The sequence below is a fragment of the Perognathus longimembris genome, chromosome 8 (genome assembly GCF_023159225.1).
Source record: "Perognathus longimembris pacificus isolate PPM17 chromosome 8, ASM2315922v1, whole genome shotgun sequence".
Lineage (NCBI taxonomy): Eukaryota > Metazoa > Chordata > Mammalia > Rodentia > Heteromyidae > Perognathus > Perognathus longimembris.
In genome coordinates, this window is record NC_063168.1 from 68,279,920 (window position 1) to 68,297,399 (window position 17,480).

The following is a 17,480-nucleotide window of genomic DNA, read 5'->3' on the forward strand; positions in this document are numbered from 1 at the left end:
TTTTCCAAAAATTATTCACTTATTGTTTCCATCCCACATCCTTCTACCTTCCCCTTATAGATAGCAGTTCTTTTTGGTTTGTGTTTTTCATACCTTGTGAAAATAGCCAGGTCCACATGTTTCTTTCGTTCTTCTTCTTTTTTCTTTTTTTTTTGGCCAGTCCTGGGGGCTTAGACTCAGGGCCTGAGCACTGTCCCTGGCTTCTTTTTGCTCACTTTACCTCTTGAGCCACAGCACCACTTGGCGGTGATGAGGCTTTATGCATGCTAGGCAAGCACTGTACCGCTGAGTCACATTCCCAGTCCGTGTTTCTTTTTTTTTCCTTATTGCTTCCTCTGTTTCACAAAATATAGACAACTGCCTTGTTCTCATTACTTACCATATTCTGAAAACTCATTTACTGATCTTATTTGTACAGCTTCTTTGTACACTGTGTACATATATACAACACATGTTGATTTATACCATAGTACTTTAGTCATTTTTAGTTGTGCATTTAGATCATTTATAGGATTTTGCAGTTAGGGGTAATTTTACAGTGAATTACTGTGGGTGTGGGGGGTGCATGTATTTCATGTTTTTTAATACCTATATTTGCTTTCCAAAAAAGTTTCCATTATTGGAACATAAATGTACAGATTGTTTTGTTAGACATTGTTAAATCTCCTTGGTATATCATGTAGATACTATGTGTGCATTTGCATCATCATTGTTTGAGTTCATGTTCCCTTACAATCTTAGAAAGAGTATATAGTATCTTGCTTATGTAGTGCTTGCGAAATAGTATACTAATATACTTTAATGTAATTTCTTACCTATCTTAGGTTCTCCCATACTCTTGCCTTACCTTCTACTATCTTGTTGATCACTTTTATTACTTACCTATTCCATGAGTTTTCTTCTGCGTTGAGACATTGCTTTCCTGTAGCACTTACCTCATGTTTTTGTTTTTAAATTCATGGTGTTCAGGTACAATTTGCATCTACTTTGTTGCGTTTTTCTTTGTAGAATTTCGATGTTTTAAATCTGTAATAAATATCTTTCTATGAATGCTATATTTGTGATTTTCCTAGACTGGTTATTTGAAGGAGGATGAAAGGAGTTGTTATGTAAGCCTGACCCAGAGTTGCCTTTCATACTTGGTCAGGATTAGATCTCTTTATCTTACACTATAGTGTCAGACAGAGGGCTTCTATAATGGTACTTCTTAGTTCCCATGACTTGTCTGTGTCTTTGACCTTGTATTGTTGAGGGGTTCTCTTGTTGGAAGCCTTTCTTACCATGTGACCCCTTCACTTTTAGAAGATGTATAGTTGCTATTGTTGTTAATACTGCCACTTCTGGGCTCAGTTTCTCTCTTTTCCTTCTATATGGCTTGGATTGGGTTCTTCCCATTCAGTTATAACACTGTCTGATTCTGTAGCATGAGTCCATTCTGAAAATATATTTTGGCCTGAAATTTATGAAGGCAGCTGCTGATGGCATCTCTTTTATCCCTGTGTTTTACATTGGGTATGCATGACATTTATTCACCAAATGTTATGTTCATATTAATTAGGCAGTACCAAGAAGCAAGAGAAAACTATCTTGATCTGGATAATAAAGTAAGGACGTTAAGAAGATTTATTAAATTACTAGAAGAAATAATGATCCATCGATTCAAAACATATCAACAATTTAGAAGGTAAGTATATTTAAAATTATTACCATAATTTTTTTTTCTTTTCTTTTCTTTTTTTTTTTGGCCAGTCCTGGGCCTTGGACTCATGGCCTGAGCATTGTCCCTGGCTTCCTTTTGCTCAAGGCTAGCACTCTGCCGCTTGAGCCACAGCGCCACTTCTGGCCATTTTCTGTATATGTGGTGTTGGGGAACTGGACCCAGGGCCTCATGTATAGGAGGCAAGCTCTCTTGCCACTAGGCCATATCCCCAGTCCCTATTACCATAATTTTTATATTTTTGGATTTTACATTACCTTTACAAATAATAAAATTAAGCTAAGTAAGTTTTAAACAATTTAGTTGCAGCAGATACTGACTATGCTTTGAATTTAGTATTTAGGATTCATAACCGGAATTCTTATCAAAAATACCTTTGTAGCAAACTTAAACCAGTTTTTCCATTCTGCTAGATGTCTTTGAAGGATGATGGTACTGGATCTTGAATTCAGTGACTAGGTGTTCTGTAGCTTTCTCTGCTCAAGGCCTGAGCATACCTACTCTTGTGGCTTTTTTTCTGGTTAATTGGAGGTAAGAATCTCACGGGCCTTTCTGCCTGGGCTGGCTTCAAGCTGTGATCTTCAGATCTCAGCCCCCTGGGTAGTTTGGATTGCAGATGTAAGACACTGATGCCTGGTCATTAGATACTCTTTGCTGTTTAACTCTTAGATGCTGTTTCTTATCTAATAGGTTGCTTTTAGTGGGAACTCCTGGTTCTGAAATAGCCTAATTTCCCCCTTGTATATTCCATGTTCTTACAGGATACGGAAGTTTAAGTGTGCTGTCTTAACCAGCACCTCAACTGACTTCCATAATCTATTAGAATGACATAGCTGCATAAATACAGAAACCTATTTACTGCTGTATCTCCAGTGTTTCTGACTTTTCTTGAAATATAGTAGGTGCTTGGTACAAAACTGGTTGAATGAATGATTTTAAAACTGAGGAAGCTAGATATTGATAATATATCAAAAGATGCAAAAACTTGGCTCTAGCATCATAAGTGAGATTAAACCAAAGGATGGTTCATAGGGAAGGATGATCATTTAAATACTCAATCCATGGCAGCCCTAATTGGTTTATTTTTTGCCTATTTCCCTCAAAGGTATTGCCTTAGTAACATGCTTTTTAAAAGCAGATAGTTTTTAAAGGTAATAGTTCTATAAGCTTAAGACTATAGCATAAAAATGTAAATTATCTATCTGTAATTTATATGGGGAGCTTTGTAGAAAGCAATATATTTGACAGTATTCCTGAACTAACCTATAGGTCAGCTTTAAAATCATGTTTTTACTTGTTGGATTTTCTTTTGAATATGATTTTTGTTTCTAACTGACACAGTAATCTGTGCATCTTATAGGTACCTACCTATGTGTAACATATTATGATCCAATCAGGTTACTGACATTGGTCATTTCTTTGTGCTGGGAACAATGAAAATGTACTCCATTTTTATAGGTCTATTACAACTTGAATTAAAAGTGAATTTTATCCTTGTAGACTACTATTTGGCTTTGTCAGGGAGAATTAATGTAGTCTTTACTTGGGGATTCATTGTACCCTAACTCTGAGATAGTACTCTCCTGAGTACTATACCTACTCCTTGTGAACTGGGAGCTTTTCACTCTAGCCTGTGGGAACTGCACTGTTCTTGGCTCTGTGTGAGCGTGTGGTGCTTTTCTTTCTTAGGTTTTTTTTTTTCCTCGGGCTCAGGTAGTGTCCACATAGGTACCGATCGGTGCTGAGCTCCGGCCTGGAGCAGTGCCGAGGTGGATCCTCTGCAGTTCTCCCACAGTGTCTCCCTGTGGTGCTTTCCTCCCCAGAATTCTCGCTCTGTCCAGCGCTTGCTGTCAGTCCCTTTTTCTCTTTGTCTAAGAAGTAATACGGGGCATCCACAGGGCTCAGTGTGAGCCCAGGGTCATTCAGGAATCCTTCGGCGCTGCCTGTGTGCTACCTGATACCCAGAGCCTGAAAACTGTTTAATATTTTTTACCTAGTTGTTGTCAGAAGAATATGCCCAGCCTTTATGTATGTACCACATACATATTTTCCAGGTATAGTTTTTGTATCACTACCTAGAAATACACTTTAAAAGAAAGCATGGTTTATTACTTGCTGAATCATTTATTTCCATACCCTTACTTTCCAGCTTTTTACTAGTTATTTGGAGATAAAGATTCTTTCCAGCTTTTCTGCCCAGGTTGTCTTCACAACATGACTCCCAGATCTTGGCCCCTTGCATAACTAAAATTATAGGCATAAGCCACCAGCTCTTGGCTAAAGGAATTATTGAAGCCTGAGAGCAATGGTTGCTATAGTAATAAAAAAGAATCTAGGTTTATTAGTATTTTCTAGTGTGGGAGGTTAATGCAGTTTAAGGAGAGCAATAGAAAGGAAAAAAAAAATCCTATTGCTCTGAGGAAACGAGAGCAAAGATGTTAAGAAATATAGCTAGTTACCTATCCCCCAGTCTTATTTTTCAAATGCTTTTTTCCCTGAAAGGAACCAGGTTCCATGGTGAAATAGCTGATTCCAGCTGGACAGGTAGAGTTGAGTCTCTTATTTTCCAAAATGGAAAAAAAACAAACACATTGTTTTAAACAATCCAAGCACCAGTGGCTCATGCCTGTAATCCTAGCTATTCTTGAGTCCAAGATCTAGAGGATTATAGTTCAAAGCCTGCTCATGCAGGAAAAACTGCTTGGCTGGAGACATGGCTCAAGTGGTGGAGTACAAACTGAGCAAGAAAGTTGAGTGAGAATACAAGGCCTTGAATTCAAGCCACAGAACTAACACTCCAAAAAACAAAGAAAAGAAAAATAGAAAGTGATGCTTATAGGGCTCAAGAACCAGCTAGATGGATAGGTTAAAGCCTGTTTGAAGTTGAAGAGAATGAGCAGAATAATGAATGGTAGGAATAAATTTAAAATGGAGCCAGTGAATAAAATAAGGATCTTTAACTCCACCCTAAATAGATTTGTAAAGAATTGAGGAAGAGGGGAAGAACATTGTTATAATACAGTATCATCTAATCTACAGAGATGAGTGATAAGGTTTGCCTTGTGCCAAGCAATGCATGAGATACAATTAAAATCAAGAGATTTCTCTTCTCCTTTGTGCCACTGTGAATTTGGGAGGAAACAGGTATAATATCAACAGGCATTTTTATTTATCTTAATGCCTCTAGAGCTTAATTATTCTAATGACACAATTTATATCTTATATATTTGGGAATTAATGCCTTATGTAAATTAACTGAATGGTTTATTCATTTATATCTGCTGACAGGTATAATGGGGCATATTAAATATAGGATGGTACTTTTATTCATTTTATAGGTATTTGTTACAGGAGTAAACTGGTTAGAATATGGGGGGGAAATGGATATAAAGGTCGGGAAAATCACCTTAAACCTTCATGTGACAGCCAGTGTCAACATTTCAGCCTGGTTCTCTGTACTTAAGCTTTGCTAGATGTGTCATTCTCTTAGCTTTTCAATGTATTCAATTTCTTATTTCAAGGTGTTTGACTTTACGATGCAAATTATACTTTGACAACTTATTGTCCCAGCGGGCCTATTGTGGAAAAATGAATTTTGACCACAAGAGTGAAACTCTTACTATATCAGTAAGTATCTTGACTCTGCATCTTAATCATTAGGAATACGAGCAGCTTCTTTCCTTTAATGAAACATTGATTATTGTTTAACTTATCCTTGGAAAGTGACAGAACTTCTTTTTCTTTTTTTGCTTATTCTCATATAATATGGGTATATTGGAGGGGTTGCTGTAGGAAAGAACAGGGAATAAGCATTTGGAGGTAATGGTTGGGAATTTTCAAAACTGAAATACATCAACCCAAACTCAGATCTCAGGAAACTGCAAGTGGGTTAGTTCAATGGAAAGCACACTTGATACAGTGTAGTATATAATAGCTGAAAGCCCCAAAACAAAGTGGTTGGATGAAAAACATCAATAATAACACTGAAGATAGACTCTTTAAATAATAATCATTAATTCGAGATAGGGCTCACTGTGCTGTCCATTTTGTTTTTAAACTCACAAGCTCAAATGATCCCCCTTTCCAGCCTTCTTCCCAGTGAGTTACTGGGATTACTATGCACCATCGCACACAGCTTAAATTGTGGAAGGCAAACTTCATTTGATAGACTTTTAACGTAATAATAAAGGAATAAAAATCAAAATGAGATGCCTTAGTTTTCATATAACAAAAGCTAAAATAAATTAATACACTAAATCTACAAAATATTGAAAAATATCTTTAAGTGAAAGGAAAGTTATTCCCAATGGAAATATAGAGTTACCAAAGGCAAAGAGATCATTGCAAAAGATAAATGTATAAATATAAGTAAATATAAAATATAGCTTTGGCAATCTAAAACAGTAGTAATGTTTTAAGAGGTTTATGAGATGTAACATTAAAATATGTGACAGCACATTAAGAAGATAAAAGTATATGTTAGGTTAAACTGTTAAAGATTCACAATTTCGGAAGTAATGCTCATTTAAAGTAAATTTATAAATATATGAGATATGTGCTGCAATCCCTACAGTAGCTGCTGGAAGAATTTTAAATGTATAATAGAGACCAAATAAAAGCAATGAAATAGAAAAACACTCAAAAGAGGGAGGAGAATCAAAGAACATATGGAACAGAAAAACCATAGATAAATTCCCTCCAAGTAAATGAATTCATCCTATCCCTAGGTTTACCAGTAGTTAGGTTGAGCATACATAGGCATAATAATTAGATTGAAAGCAAAAGATTATCACTGTGGGTAGTTTTCCTTCTCTTAGGTTAATATTTAAAGTTTCTCTCTCGCGCACGCACGCTCTCTCTCTCCCTGTCTCCCCTAAGTAGACATGCCATATAAAGATTAGCCAAAAAGAAAGCCGATAAAACAAATTGATAATGAAATGTAGTTTGCACAAGAAGTATTAGTCAAAAGACTAAAAATTGAGTGAATAGGCAAAGTAAAAGAATTGTCAGATGTAGTTGGAAATTTTAACACTTTTTTCAGTAATTGATGAAACAAGTATATGTCAGTTAAAGTTATATAGAAGATTTACATAGCTAACCAAATTGACACAGCTGTAGAACTTTATTTGTTTAGCAAATTACCACAAATTGTAGATTGTGGAATGTTTAGCAAATGCACCATTTTCCTGGCCACAATAAGTTTCAGTGGATTGAAATTATATGTAATATATTACAAAGTTGGATGAAAGTACAAATAAAAGATAACCTAAGGATTCTGAAATATTAGGAAATTATGTAGCACATTTGTAAATGTTCACATGGGAATTAGAGGTAATTCTTAACATGCATGAATAAAACATCAAAGCTTATAAAAGACAGCATAGAGGGGTGTGTGTGTGTGTGTGTGTGTGTGTGTGTGTGTGTGTGTGTTTATTTTTTGTTGCTGTTGAGTAGGACTTGAACTTAGGGTCCGGGCACTGTCCCTGAGTTCTTTGGCTTGAGGCTAGCACTTTGAGCCACAGCTCCACTTGGAGCCAACAGCACCACTTCCACTTTTCTGGTGGTTAATTGGAGATAAGAATCTCAAGGACATTTCTACCCAGGCTGTCTTCAGAACATGATCTTTCCGGACTCCTGAGTAACTCAGATTACAGGTGTGAGCCACCAGTGCCCAGCTTTTAAGATTTTTTTTTTTTAAAGAATGTATTTCAATCCATTCCTACTGTTATTCTTCTGTGTAAATCCTCTTTTATGTTTTTGTCATTTAGCAACTACTTTTAAAGCAGCCTACCCACTAGATGTCACTGTAATTCAGGAAATGCAAAAGTTGTCTCATTTCCAAATGTTTGAAACAGTAATAATTTCAGGAAAACTGCTTTAAATTGTTTATTTTGATATATAATACTTAGTTAATATTACCACTTTTTAAGCTTTTGAAATGTGCTTGTTAGGTCTGGTTATGATGAGAAAACACCTCCAATTGGATTCTCAAACTAAAACAAAACCACCATTATGTAGCTACTTTTTTCCATAAAATATTTGTTGTAAATAGTTATAACATTTTTCCCTCCATTAAATGATGATGTTCTTTTTAAACCCTTCTGCTGCTGCAATGTTTTTCTTTACTTATATTGTAGATGTAATGTTTCAATAGCTACTCTTCTTGTCTCTTCTCAAGGTTCAGCCTGGAGAAGGAAATAAAGCATCCTTCAATGACATGCGAGCCTTGTCTGGCGGTGAGCGTTCTTTCTCCACGGTGTGCTTCATCCTTTCCCTGTGGTCCATTGCTGAATCACCTTTCCGATGCCTGGATGAATTCGATGTCTATATGGTATTGTTACATTGCTATTTTTGGACTGTTACTGTTTGAAATAAGTATTTTGAAGGGAAACAAATCTGTAGTTTGCCCATCACAGGAAAGATCCCCTCTGACATTGCAATCTGATCCAACTGTAAGGAGTACCTTCAAGTTTCAATTCTCTCCCATGCTGCCATGCAGTGCCTCCAGGAACCCTGCCCTGCATTTCATTCCTTGATCTCCCAGCATGCACATCATGACTGTCCAACTCTCAGACTCTCTCCTTCAGCTTCAGCCTCTTCCTAGCTTATTTCTGTTAACACAGAGGTGTAACCAGTTCACCACCCTTGCTTTTACCAACTCCATTAGCTCTTGGCCTTCCTGGCCCTCAAAACCAGTGCATATAAAATGAAGGTGCAAGAACATTTGACTTGAGAGGACTTAAGAACTATCTTTGCTTCTGATTGTCCAAATGGCTTTAGGCAAAATACCCTTCTTGGGTATTAGTGTCTTTGTTTTATAAACTAACATTTTATAAAGTAATAAATGTTATTACTGTTGCTTACTTCATAGAGCAGTGGAGGCTCAGGTGAAGTCCTAAATTTGTTGCACTTGCTGTGACACAGGTGCAAAGTAAGTTCTCGCAGGTCAGCAGCTGATTACCTACTGACTGTTTCCTGTCTCTTCTTAAGTGCCACATGGTCTGAATCTAGATCACTCTTGACTAGCAAAGGTTGTACATGAGCTAATACACCTCACCTTATTTGAGGAAGTACTTGTCATCATCAACTTACTTCCATCCTTGAGGAAAGGTTATCTTACCAGCTTCCACACTCCTTCCTCTTCCTGGTTTTCCTGTATCTCAGTCTGCCATGTTGTCTTCATTAGTTCTGATGCCCCTAAGTGTTTCCTTAGTTTGTTGGTTATACTTCTGTTGATTTCCTTAGGGGAAGTACCCTGCCTACTCCCTAGAGATCACAATCCTCAAAGCTACTGCCTGAGTAGAGACACCGCCTGCCTCCTGCCTCAAAGCTCTCTCACAGTATAGATAGACCTGGGTGCCACATCTTAGTGAGTCTGAGAATGTATCTTCCTTTCTAAATCTTATTTCTTTTCCTAGATTTCCTTGATTAGTGGCAAATAGTCATTATCAACACGTTGCCCTGCTTTAAAGTCTGTGATTTCTCTCTTCTTCCCTTAAACTTCACCCTACCTGCTCCTGTTTTGAAATTTCCCTAGCCTCCAGCTTCTCTCTCTCAATGTGACTTGTCCTTCTCTGTACCTCTTTTATGCTGAACTTGCCTTTTGTCCAGACTAGCATCTCTCTCCTTCAGTCAGTCCTCCACCTTTTTCGACAGGTTTATATTTCTAGAATAGAACTTATTTTGAACACTGAATTTTAAAAAATCTCACAGTGGTTATTATATGTACATGAATGTTTATTTCTGTGTAGTAACTTTGAGACTTCACAATGGTAGTATCTTTTGACTTTTAGCTATGTTAATAAGCTATTTATAATTTTCTAAACATGGTGGCTCTGCTTCACATGTCCTCTTTTGGGTTTTTTTTGCTTTTTTTTTTGGCCAGTCCTGGGCATTGGACTCAGGGCCTGAGCACTGTCCCTGGCTTCTTTTTGCTCAAGGCTAGCACTCTACCACTTGAGCCACAGCGCCACTTCTGGCCATTTTCTGTATATGTGGTGCTGGGGAATTGAACCCAGGGCCTCATGCATACAAGGCAAGCACTCTTGCCACTAGGCCATATCCCCAGTCACGTGTCCTCTTTTGTTATATAATAAATTCTGCTTGTATTTTAACACATAGCTCAGTTCTGAAGACTCCTATGACCACCATACTTTTGAAAACATTATCCCTTAATCATTGAGGGACAGTTTGAGGGACTGGATAGATTTGAAGCTAAGCACTTTTGTTATTACTACCCTGAGTAATTACCATTACTAATTAGATTCACTTTGTAACATGAACTATGGCATTTGTCTGTTTCCTATTTTTTTTTATTCCTTCTCATATCTGAAGGAGGAGAGGGGACACAGAAATATTTTATTACAGAAATATAACCTACAAGATCTGTTTATTCAGTTATTACTCCCATATTTCCTGATACTATCTTTCTGTAGATCAATTGCTTGACATAAAGTAACAGATGAAAATCCAGTTTACATGAGCCAGCACAATGCTGTTTAGAAATCTATTTGACACAATACCTAACTTGTGCTTTTGTTCTTCAGGATATGGTAAATAGAAGAATTGCAATGGACATGATACTTAAGATGGCAGATTCCCAACGATTTAGACAATTTATCTTGCTTACTCCTCAAAGTATGAGGTAACTTTCTGTGAATGTATATGTAAACACAGATGTGTAAAAAAGCAGGAAATACATTTTTTTTTTTTTTTTTTTGGCCAGTCCTGGGGCTTGGACTCAAGGCCTGAGCACTGTCCCTGGCTTCTTCCCGCTCAAGGCTAGCACTCTGCCACTTGAGCCACAGCACCACTTCTGGCCGTTTTCTGTATATGTGGTGCTGGGGAATCGAACCCAGGGCCTCGTGTATATGAAGCAGGCACTCTTGCCACTAGGCCATATCCCCAGCCCCAGGAAATACATTTTTTATAATTTAATTTTTTCAATGCAAACACAAAACTGACCAATGTAAACTAAAATTACCCTTATAATTGGTTTAGGAGATTTGAGGTAATGTATCATTCTCTAGATATTAATTTTTTTTATTCTGTCTTTTCCCATAAGTTAACTAGGCTTTTATTATTAACTTACTAGCATTTGTGTTGTATATTTGTTCCTTTATGGTTATCATAACCAAGCAAAACAAAGTAATTTTAGTAAATGTATTTAGGAGAAAGAAATAACTCATTATTTCCTAGTCTTTTTTTCCTTGGGACTTAACAGTGCCAGTCTTTCTAAATAGGTGTTCTGCTCTGCTGTCAGTAGCATTTCTTGGGCACGCGCCTACAGTGTGTTGGCAGGGTATCACCTAGAGTTGGTATTCTGTCTCTGCAGGGTTCCTGGGATCATATGGCTATTGAAACTTGGGGTTAGAAATATTAGGTAACTCCTTCTAGCTACATAAGAGCAATGATGTTCATGGCCTGTGTTCCTATCTATATGTGTTAAGACAGCGCTGTTGCACTGAGCTTTATCAACCCCAGCCCCTGCTAGTTGTTATAAAGGGTAGAAACTGTTTGGGAAATTTGAGTGATTGATTTGTCTTCCTCTAGCTCACTTCCTTCAAGTAAGCTGATTAGAATTCTTCGGATGTCTGATCCAGAAAGAGGACAAACCACATTGCCTTTTCGACCTGTAACCCAAGAGGAAGATGATGACCAAAGTTGATCATTCATCTCTGCCTTGGCCTCCTGCTCAAAGATGAGGAAGAGGGAAATAATATTGAAAGGAGACATCGTGTTGGACTATTTGGTGAAATAAAAGGAGATTGGAGATATCCTAAAATAAAAGAAACTCCTCCATTTGACCACCATAAAGTGTATAAATTAGCCCCCAAAACCAGCTTAAAGCAAGATATTAAAATTACTGTTATTTTCCATTGTGAAAACCAAATTTCATAGTACTGGTTTTAAATCTTGTTAAGTTTATGTGTGAGCGGTTTTGTTTTCATTTTTATCATCTATTTTTATAGTTTTCTTTTTCAGAAGTGAAATTTTGTACATAAGCACATGTACATATTTCTTTAGTTTGAGTTCATTTCTATAGTATTTTGTAAGAATTAAAATAAAAATTTGAGCACCTGATTATATTTAGTTCTGCTTTTATGGAGCATTATATTCTATAGTTAAATGACCAAACATAGACAAAGAGGGATTTTGCCTGGCAGAGAGAAGGGTAGAAGGGTGTATGTAGATACCATGGACCTACTGCCTGGTTGTTAATACTGAAGGCCTTACATAGTACTGTGAGTCTATCGGGCCAAATCTCTGCCTAGAGGTAATTTTTAGCCTTAAGAGCAAAGCTGTAGAAGAGCTGTGACCAGGCTTGAGAGAATAGCTAGAAAATCCGGGAGGAGGGTGGCGCCACATAGAGCAGAAAGACCATGCTTGATGGCGAGCTGTCATCAAACAAGACGCGTTCTGATCCGAGAGCTGTTTAAACGTGTGTGGCTTAAAAATGATCAAATGTAGTTCATTGTAAAAAAAACAAAAGGTACTTTTTTCAAGAAAACATAAAGTAGGAATGCTGCCTTTATTCTTTGATACTTGAATTAGTGTTAAACTTTTACAAAACACAAAGCATGCCTTATATCGCTAGCAATAAATACCAGAATACATATTGATGGAGTTGAAAAGGAAGTATTTTAAGCAAAGCAGAATTTTAAGACCACAGACATTTCTATAATAAGTTATTGTGAAATACTGAATTTTGTTTTTTGTGAAGAAAGGATTCTTAGATCGCTTGCTGTGAGAAGTCCAAAGCATGCTTTGTAAAAACTCATGAATTTATAGGCTTTTTTTTTTTTGGCCATTCCTGGGCCTTGGACTCAGGGCCTGAGCACTGTCCCTGGCTTCTTCCCGCTCAAGGCTAGCACTCTGCCACTTGAGCAGCCGCTTCTGGCCGTTTTCTGTTTATGTGGTGCTGGGGAATCGAACCTAGGGCCTCGTGTATCCGAGGCAGGCACTCTTGCCACTAGGCTATATCCCCAGCCCTCATGAATTTATAGGAAGTGGAGACTTGTAAATCTTTTAGACACTCCCTGCTGACCATAACACGAATTTATAACTCATTTGTATCAAAACTATTTCAACATAGACCTGCTTTTTCAAATAAAAAAGTAGAATTTACTAAAAGCAATTATCTTTTATTAGCAAAAAAAAAATTCAGTGTGAATTACCTAAGATTTAAATGTTAGGCTGCTTAATACCAAGTAGGAAACTAATCTTGAGATAAATCCATGTGAGCATCTCTTGTTGAAATAATTATGATTCGTTACTTTGGTGTCAGAGAGTTGATTTCAACCATCATAAGTGAAAATATCTTCATTGAATGTTCTACCTAGTACTAATAATAAGAGTAAATGAAGAAAACATGTTCTTTTTAGAGATGTATAATTTAAAACCTAAAATTTATGTTAAGTCATGTTTTGAGCCATTGGGGAAGGAAATGTTACTTGACTAACAGGACTATTGAATTACATTGGGGATTCTCATGTGATAAAGACCTTGGTTGCCAGTCTGTGCTGCTGTCATAAGGAGCTAGTGGGATTAGTGCAAGGTGGACTCTCCTGGAAGGCAGTTAGGTCATTGGGGTGTGGCCTTGAAGGGACATTGAGACCCCGGCCAGAATCCTCTTGGTAACTTCTGGGCAGCCATAGCCAGGAGGGGAGCAGGCCTGTGCCACATGTTCTGACCAGGCCTGAAGCAACAGGACGGGGCTGCAGCTCAAAGTGAGCCACAAGAAGTCCTTACTCTATGACAGTTGATTTGTCACGATTATTTTGTTGTTGTCATGGGAAGCAATCATGAAGCTGATGTCTTCTACTTTGACTACTTGAGATTAGAACTGAGGTGAAATTTAAAAGAGTTTTAAAAGTTTAGTTACTTCATGACAACCTTAGTGTCCCTGGATTTAAGACTCCACAAAGTATGTAAGAGGAGCAAGTTTTATTCTTTAAAAGAATTGAATAATGTGGTTATACATCAGCTGTTCTTTTGAATCAGTTGATGAAACTTCCTTAATTCTGTATTACATAACTTGTGTATTTGATCTTTGCGATGGCCTCGAGATAGAATCCACAGGAGCAAGAGTGGCCTGCGTGTACTCACTAATCACTGAAGCTTAAGGGAACTCCTGCTGTTGGAAGATGAGCAGGATAAAGAAGAGAAGTTGTTTGGGGAGAAGATGGAAAGGGTCTGGTTTAAACTGGTGGCATTTGAAGTAATTGGGTGCTAGTAGTTCTTTAGTTAACTGGCTATTGGATGGGTAACTTTTCATTGGAAAACAGTAAAAGTCAAGTCTGAAGATGTGTGTGTACCTGCAGATATTCTGGGGAAATTCCAAATTATGTAATCAAATTGATCAGAAAACAATTAAGAGAAGCGAAGGCAACCATGTCGTTTGAGCTCTAACTGTCCCTCAGTGCCTTGCTACCTCCTACCTGTCCTTTTTTTAGGTCCTTTCAAGGTGTCTGTTGAAGCCTGGAGTTACCTGACATCGTTTCCAAGCATTGGGAAGAAATGAGCATCTGACTGTTTTAAGAAATGAGTTTATATTTATCCAGAGACATTACAAATGAACTACAGAAACAAAGTGAAGTGTCTGTGCAAGTCACTGCCCTTTTAAAAGCAAGCAGAGGAGATATGGAGACTTGGGACTTCTAAATACAGGAGAAAACATTAAGTCTACAAAACGAAACACCCTTGGCATTTAGAACAGCAATGGCCGGGGGTGGGGGGGGGTGAGGGGGCCGTGTTAAACAGCTTCTCTTCATACGGAAGCTGAGTGAACTAGGCCTAGAACCTGGGCCTAGGTGAATGACACACCTGTAGCAGGGTACTTTGTGAAGAAAGCATTTTGGCTGAGATAGGTCAGGGGATCCTGGTTACTGAGGTGTGGTTGTGTTTAGGTGGAACTCGGTGGTAGAGGGGTGAGTTAAATACACATTACAGTTCCTGGACACTGACCATTAGTTCGTGTAGTACTCATTTCCTGTTTTCTCTATTCTTCATTCCCTGTAACAGTGACTACACAGTAAGTCCCTCCTGGGTTCTTCCAGAACTTTATGGAATCTCTTCTCGTTGTAGATTTGTAGCTTACCATCAAGGGGATCCAGTAGGAAGAGTACCAAGCTGAACTTTTTTCTAATTCCTGACCATGAGAAACCATGAGAAATGGTAAAATGATTGTTTCTGTTAGATTTAGAGTTTATTAAATCAGTCCCGCTGCCATCTACTCCTTTAGGAACCATTGCCATGGCACACTTTCTATGTGACTTGGGAGTTCTGTTTCTAAGAATATATTTTCATTTTTATCGATACTGTACTTGGCAGTACATTTTGGTTTCCCGCTTTGGTTACCACCACACTTAGCATTTTAAACACCTGGTCTGGGTTGTGTGTATACCGTCAGTCGGTTGTTTTCAGCCTATCCATATAATCACTATATTTGACTTAATCTGTTTCCCCAGGGAGGAACCACTGGATTCCCTCAAAGCCTGCCCCACAAACAGAACCATCTCAAATGACTTTGGTTATGTTTCTGTTTGACCCTCTTGAGAGCTGTTCTTGAGGACAGGAGAGGGAATGCTGGGCCAGAGCATGTGTGCAAGATTGTTACCTGCTGGCCCAGTTTCTGTATTTTAGTTAGAACTAGTGAATTTGCTAGAGGGTTTGTTTTCCCTAAGTGCCCGAGATAGCCACTGTTTTCCTCCCTCCCTCCTCTTCTGGAAGATTTTCAAATGGCACCTCACCCCTCTAATGCCAAATGCCACCATCTCCCAGTATTCTCCTTTCTTCCTTCTGTGCTTTCCCCGCTACTTGGTATTGACACACATGCACACACATACACACACATGCACATGCACACTTAGTGGCTTTCTCCACACGCACATTAGTGTGGTATTGAGTTATAGTTGGTGATCAGTGAAGAGTTGTGAATGGTTACCCACAATCTGCCTTAGCTAGGTGACCATCAGGAACCCTCCACCCCCATCCCATCCCCTCCTTACCAAGTAGTACTTGCCTTCTTGGATCTATCCTTGCTGCATTTGGGGCTCACTCTGCATGGGGGGGAGGGGCGGAGGGGAGGACACTAAGATATTTTATTAGCACATCTCCCTCTAAGAGGAGAATTTGGGTTCTCTTCATCTTTCAGATAACTACATATCTGAAGCCTTAGTGTCTTAACTGTTTATAGGTTTGCTTATTTCGTTTCTTGCTGAATGGAGAAATGAAATCATTATGGCCTGGTCCTTAGTATCATTGAATGATCCAAAGAGAAAGGAAGAATGGGTGGGGGGGTGGGGTGGAATCTGCTTGATTAAAAAACAACCATGCAGCATGGCATGCATCCTAGCTACTCAGAAGACTGAGATCTCAGGATTACAGCTCAAAGCCAGCCCAGGCAAGGGAATCCTCTCCAATTAACCACCAGGAAACTGGAAGTGGTGCTGTGGCTTAAAGTGGCAGAGTGCTACTCTTGAGTGAAAAAGCTCAGGGACAGCACCAAAGACACGAGTTCAGGCCCCACAACCACCGAAAAAAAAAAGAAAGAAATATGACTATGCATAGTCTTGAGCCAGGTAGCCACTAGCTCTACTTAATAAGGTACAAATTAATTGAAATTTAAGAATTCGGTTCTTTAGTCACATTAGCCTTTCCGGAAGGGCTCCGCAGTCATGTGTAGCTAGTTCACAAGCAGATGTTTCCGTTATCGATGACGCTGACGGTCTGGGAGATATGAGGTGATAAATCCAAATTTGTTAGAAATAACTCCCCAGAGCCTAACCTGGCAGCGCACACACACACACACACACACACACACACACACACACGGTTCACATGTGGGAGGACACAACTCCAGCACCTGTTACGTAGGAAGCAGAAGTCTTTTCTTTCCTTCTAGCCTATCTTGGACAGCACCTCTCCACCCGCTAAATGTGCCTCCCCCGAGTTTTGTAGAACATAATATATTGTTAGCACCAAAGTCACACTGAGATATAGTTTATTGTCATATAATGAGCATTTTTTCATAATGAACAAGTCTTCTCTTTTAAATGTTACATGCCATGTTGATCGTCCCTCTTTGGGGAAATGGCCTGGATGAAAAAGTTGCTTTAGTTTCCTTTTGTCATTTAGTTCTTCAGATTCCAAAGATATGTATTTAAGAGATTTTTGTTGCTGGCTGGCCCTTGATTGTTAGGAGCATCTTTTTCAAGTTTAAAATTGTAAAAGGGGGTAAATAAAATGCTATAAGTTTGTGACATCTATTACCACCTTTTTGGAAGCCTTTAAAAATAAGCATAAATCAATACATTTCTATCATCTTTTTCACTTTCGATAAATAATATCTTTGTATATGTCTTTACTCTCAATAAATATCTTTGTTATATGTATAGATAGATATACTTCATGAATCATTTAGCAGGAGTTTTAAATTTTGTACTGCATTCATCCAAAACAGCTCTTTCCAGATTGGTAGGACGCAAATGAGGTAAGAATTAAGGCAAACCCAAAAGGCATGCAAATATAGTACATTTATATTCACTGATAATACAAGCGGTTGTGTGTGGGTCACACAGGAGTGAAGGGCCCCTCTGTGTGTCTAGTACTATTTTACAGGAGAATGGTGACACAGCTCATAATTAGGTTACATTACCGTGGGGGTCTCAGTGCTACTAATATGTAATCAAGGAGACACAAGCATTAGCAAAACGTACCAGAAATCATAGAATTCTTTGCAGCACATTTCTGCTCAGGCTTT

General features: G+C 38.2%; 1 protein-coding gene across 4 annotated transcripts in view; it reads left to right on the forward strand.

Annotated features, from left to right (window-relative positions):
- Positions 1–11,800, forward strand: part of Smc6 (structural maintenance of chromosomes 6) — a 49,680-nt gene extending 37,880 nt beyond the window's left edge. For all 4 annotated transcript variants that reach the window (XM_048353394.1, XM_048353396.1, XM_048353397.1 and 1 more), the window contains 5 exons: positions 1,559–1,684; positions 5,239–5,344; positions 7,896–8,048; positions 10,264–10,361; positions 11,270–11,800. In XM_048353394.1, coding sequence (XP_048209351.1) covers positions 1,559–1,684; positions 5,239–5,344; positions 7,896–8,048; positions 10,264–10,361; positions 11,270–11,384 — 598 coding nt within the window. In that variant the 3' untranslated portion in view covers positions 11,385–11,800. The remainder of the gene's footprint in view (positions 1–1,558; positions 1,685–5,238; positions 5,345–7,895; positions 8,049–10,263; positions 10,362–11,269) is intronic.
- The last annotated feature ends 5,680 nt before the right edge of the window (positions 11,801–17,480 follow it).